Genomic DNA, 15,000 nt, shown 5'->3' with positions numbered 1-15,000 from the left:
AACAAGTCGCGTAAGGCGAAAATACTACATTTAGTCAAGCTGTCGAACTCACGGGATGAAACTGAACGCACTGTTGTTTTTCACCAAGACAGTACAGCTTCGTCAATCCCCGCGTGAAGGAAATCGCTCACCTCCAACGTGCAAAACGTAGTGATATTGACACGCCAGATTAGCGCGGTAGCGTATTGTGCTAAGCAGGAAAGCGCGCTTTTCTGTATTCTTGTTAACTTTCTGAGCTTGTTTTGAATACAACCTATCATATCTATATGTTTTTGGAATCAGGAAATGATAAAGAATAAGATGAAATCATTTTTGGATCGATTTCTTAAATTTTAATCGTAAGACTAATTAATCTATTTTCGTTAATTGTGATCACATTTTAAGAGTAAACATGACATATGTATATATTTTTAGATTCAGAATGTGATGAAGAATACGATGCAATCAATTTTAAATCTGTTTGCGAAAAATCGATTTTAATGACAACTTTAATGAGCAAACTCATTAATTAATGTTTAAGCCTCCAAGCTGAAATGCAATACCAAAGTCCGGGCTTTGTCGAAGATTACTTGACCAAAATGTCAACCAATTTGGTTGAAAAATAAGAGCGTGACAGTGCCGCCTCAACTTTCACGAAAAGGCGGATATGTCGTCATCAAAGACATTTATAAAAAAAAAATTAAAAACAAGTCTGGAGACACTATACTCAGGATCTCTCATGTCAAGTTTCATGAAGATCGGTCCAGTAGTTTTCTCTGAATCGCTCCACACACACACACACACACACACAGACACACACACACACCACGTCCCTCGTCTCGATTCCCCCCTCTACGTTAAAACATTTAGTCAAAACTTGACTAAATGTAAAAAGACAGACGCAACGAGAAGATGAAAAGAAAAAGAAAGAAAAAAGGAAAGAAGAATAAAAGAAAAAAAATGACGAGAAGGAAGAAGAGATAGATTGAGTTAAAAGAACAAAAATGAAAAATAGGACGAGAAGATGGACACACAAAAGCAAATGAAAATGGCCTGTATTGTGCAAGCATTACGTGATTTGCATCACCAGCGGACCTCAGCTCACATCAGTAATTTGATTACATTTTTGGATGTTGCGGGTCCCATGATAAAAGTGATGAGCCACAGATGAGAAGAGGCCACCAAGATCAAACTTAGCCCTGGAACCCTACCCCTACGATGAGAAGTTCTGAGAGAAAAAAACCACAATTCGAAACACCAGAAAGAATGAATACACAGAAAAAACGCTTGAAACAGCGGAACGAAGGAACACACATAAATAACGTCTAAAACACCGGAACGAATGAACAAACTTTAACAACGCCGTAAACCAACCCATTGAGCTGCAGATAAGAGGCCAGCAAGTTCAAATTTAGCACTGGAACCCTACCCCTACGGTGACTAATTCTGACAAAATCAATTCGAAACACGTACCAGAAAGAATGAATACACAGAAACAATGCCTGAAACACCAAAAATAATGAACACACAGAAATAACGCCGTAAACCAACCCATTGAACTGCAGATAAGAGGCCAGCAAGATCAAACTTAGCCCTGGAACCCTACGCCTACGATGAGAAATTCTGAAGAAAAAAAAACACAATACGAAACACCAGAAAGAATGAATACACAGAAACAACGCCTGAAACACCGGAACGAATGAACAAACAGAAACAACGCCGTGACCCATCCCCGCGAGATGCGGATGAAAATAGGTAAGAAAGATCAAACTTAGCCTGGAACCCTACCCCGACGGTGAGTGATCATGACAAAACCAATATGAAACACCAGAAAGAATAAACAGACAGAAACAACGCCGTAACCCAACCCCGTGAGCTGCTGCAGATGAGAGCTAGGCCAGACAGATCAAACTTAGCCTGGAACCCTACCCTGACGGTGAGTAATCATGACAAAACCAATATGAAACACCAGGAAGAATGAACACACAGAAACAACGCCGTAAACCATCCCCTTGGTGAGTTAATGAGTCTAAACCAATAATTATGATCCATAGAACTGATCAACTCACAGAAGAAGAATTCGACGCCAATCTGACAAAACCAATACGAAACCAGAGATCAAATGAACATATAGAATCACCACCATATGAATCAATACTGTCGTCGGTCAATCTAACGAAACCATGAACACATACACAAATGTTGTAGTAACCAATCCTGTGCTGGGTCAATCTAGCAAAAACAATTTGAAAATACAGAACAAATGAACGCACCAAACAATACCGTGTTTACCAATCCTTTGCAATGTCTTGCAACATGACACAACTAATTTGAAACAGAAAACAAACGAGAGCACAGAAACAAAAGTCATGCGTTGAGTCAATCTAATAAATTATAATTGAAACAATTCCGAGGTGAGTCAATCTGACAAAACCAACACTTTACCAATCCTGTTGTGAGTCAAGCTTTCAAAACCAACACTTAAATTCCGTGATGAATCGATCTGACAAACCTACATTTTACTAATCATGGGGTGACTAAATCTGACAAAACAAACATCTAACTAATTCCCTTGTAGGATGATCTGCCAAAACAAACATCTAACTAATTCCCTTGTAGGATGATCTGCCAAAACAAACATCTAACTAATTCCCTTGTAGGATGATCTGCCAAAACAAACATCTAACTAATTCCCTTGTAGGATGATCTGCCAAAACAAACATCTAACTAATTCCCTTGTAGGATGATCTGCCAAAACAAACATCTAACTAATTCCCTTGTAGGATGATCTGCCAAAACAAACATCTAACTAATTCCCTTGTAGGATGATCTGCCAAAACAAACATCTAACTAATTCCCTTGTAGGATGATCTGCCAAAACAAACATCTAACTAATTCCCTTGTAGGATGATCTGCCAAAGCAAACATTTCACCGAAAATCCAAAAACAGATAGACTGCCAACGTTCCAAAATTCAGAATTAAAAAAAAACACCAAGAATTGTAGGTTATTGGAACAATTACTTATTGACAATTAAACGTTCCAATAACCTACAATTCTTGTTTTTTTTTAATTTTCAACATTTAACCAATCCTGTCGTAAAATATTCAGACATCCTAACATTTAAACAATCGATCCTGTAGTACGTCAATCGGACAAACGAACATGTAACCAATCATGAGGTGAATTCAATCGGACAAACGAACATTTAACCAATCCTGTGGCGAATCAATCAGACCAACCAACATTTAACCAATCGATCCTGTGGTACATCAATCGTACAAACGAACATTTAACCAATCATGAGGTGAATCAATAGGACAAACGAACATGTAACTAATCCTGTGGTGAATCAATCGTACAAACGAACATTTAACCAATCCTGTGGTGAATCAATCGGACAAACCAACATGTAACCAATCCTGTGGTGAATCGATCGGAAAAACCAACATTTAACCAATCCTGTAGTGAATCAATCGGACAAACCAACATTTAACCAACCCTGTGGTGACTCAATCGGACAAACCAACTAGTAACCAATCCTGTGGTGAATCAATCGGAAAAACCAACATTTAACCAATCCTGTGGTGAATCAATCGGACAAACTAACATTTAACCAATCCTTTGGTGAATCAATCGGACAAACTAACATTTGACCAATCCTGTGGTGAATCAATCGGACAAACTAACATGTAATCAATCCTTTGGTAAATCAATCAGACAAACTAACATTTAACCAATCCTGTGGTGAATCAATCGGACAAACCAACATTTAACTAATCCTTTGGTGAATCAATCGGACAAACCAACATTTAACCAATCATGTGGTGAATCAATCAGACAAACCAACATTTAACCAATCATGTGGTGAATCAATCAGACAAACCAACATTTAACCAATCCTGTGGTGAATCAATCGGACAAACTAACATTTAACCAATCCTGTGGTGAATCAATCGGACAAACCAACATTTAACCAATCCTGTGGTGAATCAATCGGACAAACTAACATTTAACCAATCCTGTGGTGAATGAAACTGAACAAACTAACACCAAGTACTGAGTCAATCTGACAAAACTAACATTTGAACACTCCGATGATGAAACCATCATGAAACCACAGAACGGATGAATGCACATAACTAGGCCGAATTTTGCACACCATTGATCAATTCTCAAAACACACACAGATTTCTCTTTGATTTGGCTCGACACGCATGATGAGGTTACTATTGGGTGGAAGTATGTTTCTTTGTAGAAGGGAATTGGCTGTAGTTTGCCAAAAACAGATCGAAGATGCATTCTCTCATACGAGTGCGCGCACACACACACACACACACACACACACACACACACACACACACACACACACACACACACACACACACACACACACACATCGCATCGCAAGGGCATCGCATTCACAAAGGCAGACACATAGGACAAATCATCACATTACAAGAAGAGCAAACGCTCGATCGAGTCACTTTCGCAGTTCTGAATATTATATGAGGCATCAGATGGACAGGAAGAAATTGCTATTCACAACACAATGAGTCACGTTCACATAAAATTTGAGCCCGGTCACTTTTATAGTTTCCGAGAAAAGCCCAACGTTAAGTTGTGTGTTGCCGAACAGAAAAGGCTAGTTATCTCCCTTGTTTTTCTGATAACGTTCGTAAAAGGCTACAGATGTAAATACTTTGATGTAAAGAATAATCCTACAAAGTTTCAATCACATCCGATGAACTTTGTCAAAGATATAAAATGTCTAATTTTTACTTTGACGCTGACCTGTGACCTTGAAAAAGGTCAAAGGTCAACGAAACCATTGTTAAAGTGTAGAGGTCATTGGAGGTCACGACTAAACAAAATATGAGCCCGATCGCTTTGATAGTTTCCGAGAAAAGTCCAACGTTAAGGTGGTGTCTACGGACGGCCGGCCGGCCGGACAGACTAACACTGACCGATTACATAGAGTCACTTTTTCTCAAGTGACTCAAAAATGATGTTGGCGGGAGACGATGATGATAACAACGACGACACCGACTACGATGACGACAACAACAACGATGATGACTACAACGACGACGATGATGACGATGATGACGATGATGATGGTGATGATGATGATGATGATGATGATGATGCTACTGCTGCTGATGATGATGAAGATGACAGAAAATACATTTAATACACTTTTTTTTTAAATCGAAGACGAAGTTGACATGACGGCATTAATCATGAATACATGATCAACATCACAATATATATCTTACCTTCACACGAGGATCGTTTATGTGCAGGGAGGTAACTCCGGGAAGGAAGAGAAAGTCGTGAAAAGTCTATTTTTAGCCCGTACGAACACGTGGCAATAAAGGCGGCGACCAGTAGTGTTACTTCTAACCTCAGCGATGACGACATCTGAAAAGAGACAAAGGAAAACATTGCGTTAGTCTACAGACAGACATAGATGCACAACTATGAAATACAATTACTGACAAAGACTGACATCAACCATGTCAAATAACCTCTGTTCGTGATGGTGGTTCTTCTTCTTCTTCTTCTTCTTCTTCTTCTTCTTCTTCTTCTTCTTCTTCTTCTTCTTCTTCTTCTTCTTCTTCTTCTTCTTCTTCTTCTTCTTCTTCTTCTTCTTCTTCTTCTTCTTCTTCTTCTTCTTCTTCTTCTTCTTCTTCTTCTTCTTCTTCTTCTTCTTCTTCTTCTTCTTCTTCTTCTTCTTCTTCTTCTTCTTCTTCTTCTTCTTCTTCTTCTTCTTCTTCTTCTTCTTCTTCTTCTTCTTCTTCTTCTTCTTCTTCTTCTTCTTCTTCTTCTTCTTCTTCTTCTTCTTCTTCTTCTTCTTCTTGTTCTTCTTCTTCTTCTTCTTCTTCTTCTTCTTCTTCTTCTTCTTCTTCTTCTTCTTCTTCTTCTTCTTCTTCTTCTTCTTCTTCTTCTTCTTCTTCTTCTTCTTCTTCTTCGTTCATAGGCTGAAAATCACACGTTCACTCATGTTTTTGCACGAGTGGGGTTTTACGTGTATGACCGTTTCGACCCCGCCATCCAGGCAGCCATACGCCGCTTTCGGGGGAAATGGGATGGTGGTAAATGTCAACGCACAGTTTACAAAAAAGTTCTCGTCGTGGCAGCCTCGGCAAAAAAATAGTGTAACAAGAAGACTTTCTATAGATACATGAATACATAAGCAAATAACTGAATTAATCAATGGTGCCTTTGTGAAACAAAGATTCAGTTTCGTAATAAGGTGCAAGAGGAAGGGTCATGAGCTGGGGACACGTTGGGGACATCGGAAATACCATGTCTGCCTAGCGAATGAGATGTTCCTCATTTTGGGGGGTTACCATATGATTGCTTGCCTGTGTGGCTGAAAGTCTATACCTGTCTACCTGTCCACCTGCATGTCTGTCTGTTGTCTGTCTGTCTCTTTCTCTCTCTGTGTATCCCTCTATCTCGGGGTGTGTATCTCTCACTCTCTCTCTCTTTCTCTCTCTCTCTCTCTCTCTCTCTGTCTCTGTCTCTCTCTGTCTCTGTCTCTCTCTCTCTCTCTCTCTCTCTCTCTCTCTCTCTCTCTCTCTCTCTCTCTCTCTCTCTCTCTCTCCCATCGATTCCTAAATGTATGTCCACGTGTTTGTGTTTTGGAACCAGACTGCAAGGACAGCGTCCAGGGACTTCAAGCCAACCGACGGTCGCCCTTCAAATTTAATTACACTTGCTCTGCAGGAGAGGAGGCCTAATTTCCGCGACACGTCGGATCGCCTTGTTCCAGAGTGGTTGCTGCCAGGACCTCCAAGAATCAATAGAGCGGACACTTGTTCCAGACACTGACACGCTTCGCTGAATGTGAAACAAAAAAATATACTGCACGTGCTGGGCGTGAGCATAGACACCGTTTGTCAATTGCGGACGAGCGGGGGGAAAAGGTGATAGTGAAATGTGAAACTAAAAGAGTTTAATTTATTGTGCTGCAGCGGGGAAAATGTGAGAGGAAAATGTAAAACTAAGAAAAGTTCAATCCTGACACTGTCACACTTCACTGAATGCGAACAGCACAAACATATCTGAACGAGTCCAACCAATGTGGACACGTTTTGTTAATTATGGAGGATCGGGGAAAAGGGAAAATTCAAGTGTGAAACGAGAAAACTGGTTATTTTGCTTCAGCGCAAAATGACAGGACATTTTGCTGCATGGAACAAAATTGACAGCGCTATGTGAAAATAAAAGAGTTAAATCTGTGGAGCAGGAACGGGCAAAACATGACAGAAAAATGTACAACTGAGTTTCAAAGCCATAGAAGAGAGAGAGAGAGAGAGAGAGAGAGAGAGAGAGAGAGAGAGAGAGAGAGAGAGAGAGAGAGAGAGACAAGAGACAGACAGAGAGAGAGACAGACAGACAGACAGACAGACAGACAGACAGAGAAACAGACAGACAGACAGACAGACAGACAGACAGACAGACAGACAGATACAGTGCTAGGGATAGGGAGAGAGATATAAAGAAAGAGCGACATAGCAAGCTAGAGAACTGGCAACTGAGAGCGACATAATCCAGATTAGTCCAAATCTCTTGTTAATTTCCTTTGCCTTTTACAATCAAATCAACGCAAACCTAATCAATACGGACTATATCGCCACGCTGTCATATCTCGCAAGCAGTGAAACCCAACGTCAACAATTTCAAAGCGTCTTTCTATTCTTAATCAGCCAACTGTTCTTAATCCCTGGCTTGCGCTCAAGGACAACAGGACAAGGTTGCATGACAACTTTATTACAACGGAACTTAAGTCGACACTTTAATTTCCTTTTATGTCTATACAGTGTCTGGACACGACATGGTTTACGCCTTATGACACTAACATGTTTGTGTTGCCTGTTTGAGTAGCGTCTGGCAGGCGCAACTGTTAAATGCGTCACACTACTGTTTTAAAATATAACGCAACGAAGCAATCATATCCTCGGCCTCCCGACCCGCACCCCAACAACCTCCCCCACCCCCCACCCCATATTTTCACACCAAAGCCTTTAAAAAAGCGAACACATTTGAAAACACTTTCTGTTCGCAAGGCCACTATACTACTTTTACTAGCAGAAAAGTCTGATAACGAACGCTCCCATATCCACATGTTCAACTCGTTCACTTCAGTACTTCATACGGCCAATGAATTGTCTCCCTTGTGAAATCTTCGGCACTGAGTAAAGTTCAGTTCCTTCAACATATCGTTGAACAAACACACACATCATGCCCGCACGCCCGCACGCTGACACACACACACACACACACACACACACACACACACACACACACACAGCACAAGGATAAGGAGAAGGAAGAGGAGGAGGAGGAGGAGGGGGAAGAATATTATTGTATGTGTGTGTGTGTGGCGGGGGGGGGGGGGGGAGGTTAGGGGGCATTGTTTTTATCTTCTTTCCATTGCCGACTTCATCGTTAACTGAGCAGCACGAGAAATCACAAAAAGGCACGCAGGCATAACAACCTCATTGGTTTAAAATATCATTGTTTGTTTTGCAATCTATAGATGAATAATTCAACCAGCTTCAATTCAGGCGGCATTGTTTGTTCCGTCTTGCTGAAAATTTGTGCGATACGCTTCTCAGTTTACACACTGCTCTTCCTAGCAACCATGGACTGCCACATAGTTTTATTTACCTGTTATCGTTGGCGATTTAAAACAAAAAAAGACAACAAATACAAAAAAATAATTCACGGAAATCCACGCTCTATTTTTTTTCTCTCTGTGGCTGTCCCTAAAGAACAAAAGACATTTAATTATTAATGATCACTTTCATACTTTAATTCAACAAAGGCGGATTTTCCTTTCTGTCTCCGCTGCTGTAGAATAGCATCGGCATAACTAACTGATAACAATCACGTCGTTTGCCTGAAAATCGTAACTAACTTCTCAAGCGTGAAAGGAAAGCAATATACAACAAAGAGATCCTTTAGAGCTCGGTTCCATTGTGGTGTAAATCTCAGGATTATATTGTTTCCACTTCTATTGGATTATATTGTTTCAACTTCTGCAGGATTATATTGTTGTAACTTCTATCTGTCCTAGAAATCGCTTGAATGGGGAAAAGTGATTTGAACTGCAATTGTCCGTAGCCTGTCCTTCAGTGGTACGTCTTCAACAGCAGGCTATTGATTGCAAGAATGGGAGTGGTGCCTGATTGATTTCTTGGCTAGTTAAGTGAGTAAGTCAAAGAGTACACCAAAAGGGAAGGGCAGACAAAAGAAGTACAGAGGCACCTCCCTTTTAAGGCCTCCCAAAATCTGAGAAAATCAGGTCTTAAAAAGGAGGGAGTCTTAAAAATGGGGATATATTGACAGAGGTTAGGAACAGAAAGTCTGAGAAAACAAGGTCTTAAAAAGGAGGGAGTCTTAAAAATGGTGGTATATTTCCAGAGGTTAGGAACAGAAAGTCTGAGAAAACAAGGTCTTAAAAGGGAGGGAGTCTTAAAACAATGGGGGGGTCTTAAAATGGGGGTTCCACTGTAGCATCAAAGCCGGAGGAAAGGAGCAAGGACAAAGCTACAAGTTTGGAATAAAAATAAGAAAGAAAGACGCAAAGAAACAAAGAATGGGGGAAAAAGGAATAAGACAATAAGACAGACATGAACAAATCTGTTTTCTAACTTTGTTATACCTAGCAAGCAAACAGCTACATTCTCTCACTGGTAAAAAAAAAGAAAGAAAGAAATAACTAGAGAAAGCAAGCGAGTAAGCAAGAAAGAAAGAAAGAAAGAAAGAGAGAAAGGAAAGAAAGAAAAGATAGAAAGAACGAAAAGAAGGAAAACTAAGAAAGAAAAAATGAAGACAAGAACAATAGAGAAGCAAAGACTGAAACAAACAAACAGAAAAAGAAATAAACAAGAGAAATAAAGGCAGAAACAAAGACAAAAACAAAGACAGAAACAAAGACGGAAACAAAGACAAGAAGCACAGATAGAAAAAGAAGAACGATAGTGACAGCAAAGTCGTGAACAATGTGGACGTATACCCAACTTCCTAAGACACTCCGTCAGGGGTTATCAATTTATGACAAAGCGTTGATAAAATCAAAATGTGTTTCCCATCCCAGTCTACAGCACCAGCAATTAAGTGCCCATCCCATTTTTGTTGTTGCCCATCTAGGTTTTTGCATTTTGCTCAATGAACAGAATGCATATTGTATGCGTCATTGCGTGCTTTAGTGCGTGTTGCGTGTACGCGCCGGCGAGCGTGCGTGCGTGCGTGTGTGTGTGTGTGTGTGTGTGCGTGCGTGTTGGGTGTACGCGCTGGCGAGCGTGCGTGCGTGCGTGCGCGTGTGTGCGTGAGTGCGTGTGTGTGTGTGTGTGTGTGTGTGTGCGTACGTGCGTGTGTGTGTGTGTGTGTGTGTGTGTGTGTTTGCCGGAAACACGTAGGGCTTTTTCTCATGAAACTAGACTCTTTTCTCATTGTTCGCCGGGCTAGAAAACTAGCTTTGAAGTTTGCAACGGATATTTTGGCTGGCTGAAATATTTATTTCAAAATGAAGTCTTCGTTTTACTTCCGCACACAATTGAATGTTATCACTCCCAGACACGAAAGGATTGTTCGGTTGATGCAAAAGCTGAATGAATGGATATATCTTTTGCAGGGATGCAGACAGAAGATAAGAGAGAGAGAGAGGTATAATTATACGCAGTTAAAAATATGTAGGATGAGGAGCACAGCGCAATTAAAGCCAAATAAATCAAGGGCTGAACAGAACAAGGCAATCATGGAAACCATGGCCCTAGTCCCCAGAGAAGATCAGATTTAAACAGAAAAAAACAATAAGTATTACTTTTTTTTTTTTTTAGAATTCAGCAAGTATTGAATTGTGTTTTAATGTGAAATAATATATATATCAGTTTTCCGCAATTCAGCATAATTCTATTCTTAGATTGTCCGTGTCGATGTCATTTTCAACATTGACGTCTTCAGAAACTACATTGACATCTCTGTCAGTGTCAACACTTCGAAATACACCAACACTTTTGATGAGATCATGTTGACATTGACGTCTATAGAATATTCATCGACAGTTTTGTTGTTGTCATTTGAACATTGACCTAGTTAGAACAAAAACAACCTCAAAAGCAATATCAGTGCCATGTTGACATTTACGTCTTACAAAAAAGTCGAACTTTGGTTCGCTGATCGGCACCCTGATACACATCAACAGCTCTGTCATTGTCCATTAAACGCTGACGTCTTCAAAATTAACACTATTAACCCTGTCACTCTATGTTTGTACATTGACTTCTTTGGAACCTATACCAAAAGCTCTGTCAGTCCAATTCTAATATTGGCATCGTCTTGAAACCCCAAAGACTGATATAAATCGACACACGCGAAAAAAACTCATTCACACTCAAAAACGCGGGCCAAAACCAAGCCTGACGGGAAAAGGACTACACAGTCACTCTAGTATTGACACCTTCTAGAAGGGACGCGTCACGACAGCTCAGCGTTGGACTGACGTTATTCAAGTCAACGTGAGCTGGAATGACGAGAAAAGAACGTCCATAAAACTGTTCGAGGGTCGCTCTCCAGCTTTAAGACCACTTGCACAGAAATCCCCCGCCCCTGGAAAAGTGTTAGAGATGCAAACAGTCCACCAGGAGCTGAGGAGGCTTAATCCTTTCTAACGGCAAAAGAAACCGTCCTTCCCGCACACAGCACACCCCCCCCCCCCCCCACTCCCCCTTTTAGATTTAGTCAAGTTTTGACTAAATGTTTTAACGTAGAGGGGTGAATCGAGACGAGGGTCGTGGTGTATGTGTGTGTGTGTGTGTGTGTGTGTGTGTGTGTGGTGTGTGGTGTGTGTGTGTGTGTGTGTCACTGTGTGTGTGTGTGTGTGTGTGTGCGTGGAGCGATTCAGAGAAAACTACTGGACCGATCTTCATGAAACTTGACATGAGAGATCCTGAGTATGGTATCTCCAGACATTGTGAAAGTTGAGGCGACACTGTCACGCTCTCATTTTTCAATCAAATTGGTTGAAATTTTGGTCAAGTAATTTTCGACGAAGCCCGGACTTTGGTATTGCATTTCAGCTTGGAGGCTTAAAATTTAATTACTGAGTTTGCTCATTAAAGTTGTCATTAAAATCGATTTTTCGCAAACAGATTTAAAATTGATTGCATCGTATCCTTCATCACATTTTGAATCTAAAAATATATACATATGTCATGTTTACTCTTAAAATGTGATCACAATTAACGAAAATAGATGAATTAGTCTTACGATTAAAATTTAAGAAATCGATCCAAAAATGATTTCATCTTATTCTTTATCATTTCCTGATTCCAAAAACATATAGATATGATAGGTTGTATTCAAAACAAGCTCAGAGAGTTAACAAGAATACAGAAAAGCGCGCTTTCCTGCTTAGCACAATACGCTACCGCGCTAATCTGGCGTGTCAATATCACTACGTTTTGCACGTGGGAGGTGAGCGATTTCCTTCACGCGGGAATTGACGAAGCTGTACTGTCTTGGTGAAAAAATACAGTGCGTTCAGTTTCATTCCGTGAGTTCAACAGCTGGACTAAATGTAGTAATTTCGCCTTACGCGACTTGTTTTTAAGGTCTACACACCTGTGAAAAAATCGTGCCAGACTTCCTTACTTAGCCTACTTACTGCCCGTTATGCCGGATGCATGTAGGGCAGCACCTTCACAATGAGTGAGTCTTAAAATGCAGGTACATTTCCAGAGGTTATGAAAAGACAATCTGAAAATGCAAGGTCTTAAAAGGGGCGAGGTCTTAAAAGGGGCGAGGTCTTAAAAGGGGCGAGGTCTTAAAAGGGGCATGCAAGGTCTTAAAAGGGGCGAGGTCTTAAAAGGGGCGAGGTCTTAAAAGGGGCGAGGTCTTAAAAGGGGCGAGGTCTTAAAAGGGGCGAGGTCTTAAAAGGGGCGAGGTCTTAAAAGGGGCGAGGTCTTAAAAGGGGCGAGGTCTTAAAAGGGGCGAGGTCTTAAAAGGGGCGAGGTCTTAAAAGGGGGGTTCCACTGTGCACCATCGTTGTCTCCGCCACATGTCTGTCCTGGCTTTAACTAGGGAGAAGAACGTGTCAATTCCATGCGGACATGAACAAGCTACAGCCTGAATGTTTCCGGTGCAGAGTGTGGAATTCACGAGCAAAAGAGCAGGGTATTTGTGAGCAAAAGATTGGGGAATTTGTTAGGCAAAAGAGTGGGGAATTTGTGAGCAAAAGAGCGGGGAATGTGTGAGCAAAAGAGCGGGGAATTTGTGAGCAAAAGAGTGGGGAATGTGTGAGCAAAAGAGCGGGGAATTTGTGAGCAAAAGAGCGGGAAATTTGTGAGCAAAAGAGCGGGGAATTTGTGAGCAAAAGAGCGGGGAATTTCTGAGCAAAAGAGCGGGGAATGTGTGAGCAAAAGAGTGGGGAATGTGTGAGCAAAAGAGCGGGGAATTTGTGAGCAAAAGAGCGGGAAATTTGTGAGCAAAAGAACGGGGAATTTGTGAGCAAAATAGTGGGGAATTTGTGAGCACAAGAGTGGGGAATTTGTGTCCCAAAGAGTGGATAATGTGTGGTCAAGAGGTGCAGCCTGGGTGTTTCTTGCGAAGAATTGGGAATTTGTGATGAATTAATCCTGAAGATTAACATAGATGTTTAGTCACAAACTTAACTTAGCAAAGACTTCGCACTTTGCTTAGAAAGCAGCCAACCTTTTAATTGTTTAAGCGGGAATATAGCTCAGTTGGTAGCGCGCTGGATTTGTATTCAGTTGGCCGCTGTCAGCGTGAGTTCGATCCCAGGTTCGGCGGAAATTTATTTCAGAGTCAACTTTGTGTGCAGACTCTCTTCGGTGTCCGAACCCACCCCCCGTGTACACTACATTGGGTGTGCACGTTAAAGATCCCACGATTGACAAAAGGGTCTTTCCTGGCAAAATGCTTTGGCACAGTTAATAATTGTCTACCTATACCCGTGTGACTTGGAATAATAGGCCGTGAAAGGTAAATATGCGCCGAAATGGCTGCAATCTACTGGCCGTATAAAATTTCATCTCACACGGCATCGCTGCAGAGCGCCTAGAACTGTACCCACGGAATATGCGCGATATAAGCCTCATTGATTGATTGATTGATTGATTACCATAAAAAACAAGAAATTCCTCCGAGGTAGGAAAAACATCCCCGTCCTTACATTCTCACTGCCACCAACTGAGAAGGTTATTTCCCTTTGACCATTAATATGTCCCTCTATAAGTCCTTGTAGAATCTTAATCCACCAATAACTCCCTAACCGTGTGTTTGACGGGTCCCAATTTTTGTAAGGACCGTCTCAGGAATGTATAGAACCTGTTCACCAAGTTTGGTGACGATCGGTCCGTTCATTCTTGAGATCTATATGCGAACACAAACACACAAACACACAAACACAAAAAACAAACAAACAAACACATCGACCGAATCCTATACACACCCCTATACCGGGGGTGTAAAAATGGACAGCGCTGGGGTAATTTCCAAAATGATCTACAGGGGGTGTGAATGTACAAGCGTACTTGCTCAGAAATCCTTTGCCCCTGGAAAAGTGTTAGGGATGCAAACAGACCTCCAGGAGCTAAGGAGGCTTAATCCTTTCTATCGGTTGAGGGTCATGAAGCTCTGGTTCATGTCTTGGAATATATTTTCAGGAAGCTTTTTCGGCCTTCCCTCTGTCAGTGGGATGTTTGGCCGGGTTATATCGCTTTTAAGGTGACGAGTAAAAATGTAGGAGTCGGGAAGAGTGGTGAGGTAAAAGGCAAACGGGGGATGGGGAGGGGAACGGAGAAAGAGGGGGGGGGGGGAGAGGGTGAACGATAAAGTAAGCTAGAGATAGAATACAAGTGTGCATGTGCGCGCATTCTATTGTCATGGTCTTCTCCATAACACGAACATAAAAACGACAAAAATACCCGCACAAACAAAATACTAAAACCCGACAGACAAACAGACACTGTAATTAAAATAGCAA

The 15,000-nt window shown here is 41.2% G+C and overlaps 1 protein-coding gene across 1 annotated transcript in view; it reads right to left on the bottom strand.

Moving 5' to 3' along the window:
* The window catches only part of LOC138953791 (neuropeptide prohormone-4-like), a 171,568-nt gene that overhangs the window by 70,266 nt on the left and 86,302 nt on the right, over positions 1-15,000 (bottom strand). Inside the window, exon 2 of the mRNA XM_070325697.1 lies at positions 5,258-5,402. Within this exon, the coding sequence (XP_070181798.1) occupies positions 5,258-5,402 (145 nt within the window). The remainder of the gene's footprint in view (positions 1-5,257; positions 5,403-15,000) is intronic.

This window comes from Littorina saxatilis, linkage group LG17 (assembly GCF_037325665.1).
Source record: "Littorina saxatilis isolate snail1 linkage group LG17, US_GU_Lsax_2.0, whole genome shotgun sequence".
Classification (NCBI taxonomy): Eukaryota; Metazoa; Mollusca; class Gastropoda; order Littorinimorpha; family Littorinidae; genus Littorina; species Littorina saxatilis.
This window is presented reverse-complemented; position numbering and strand designations above follow the sequence as displayed.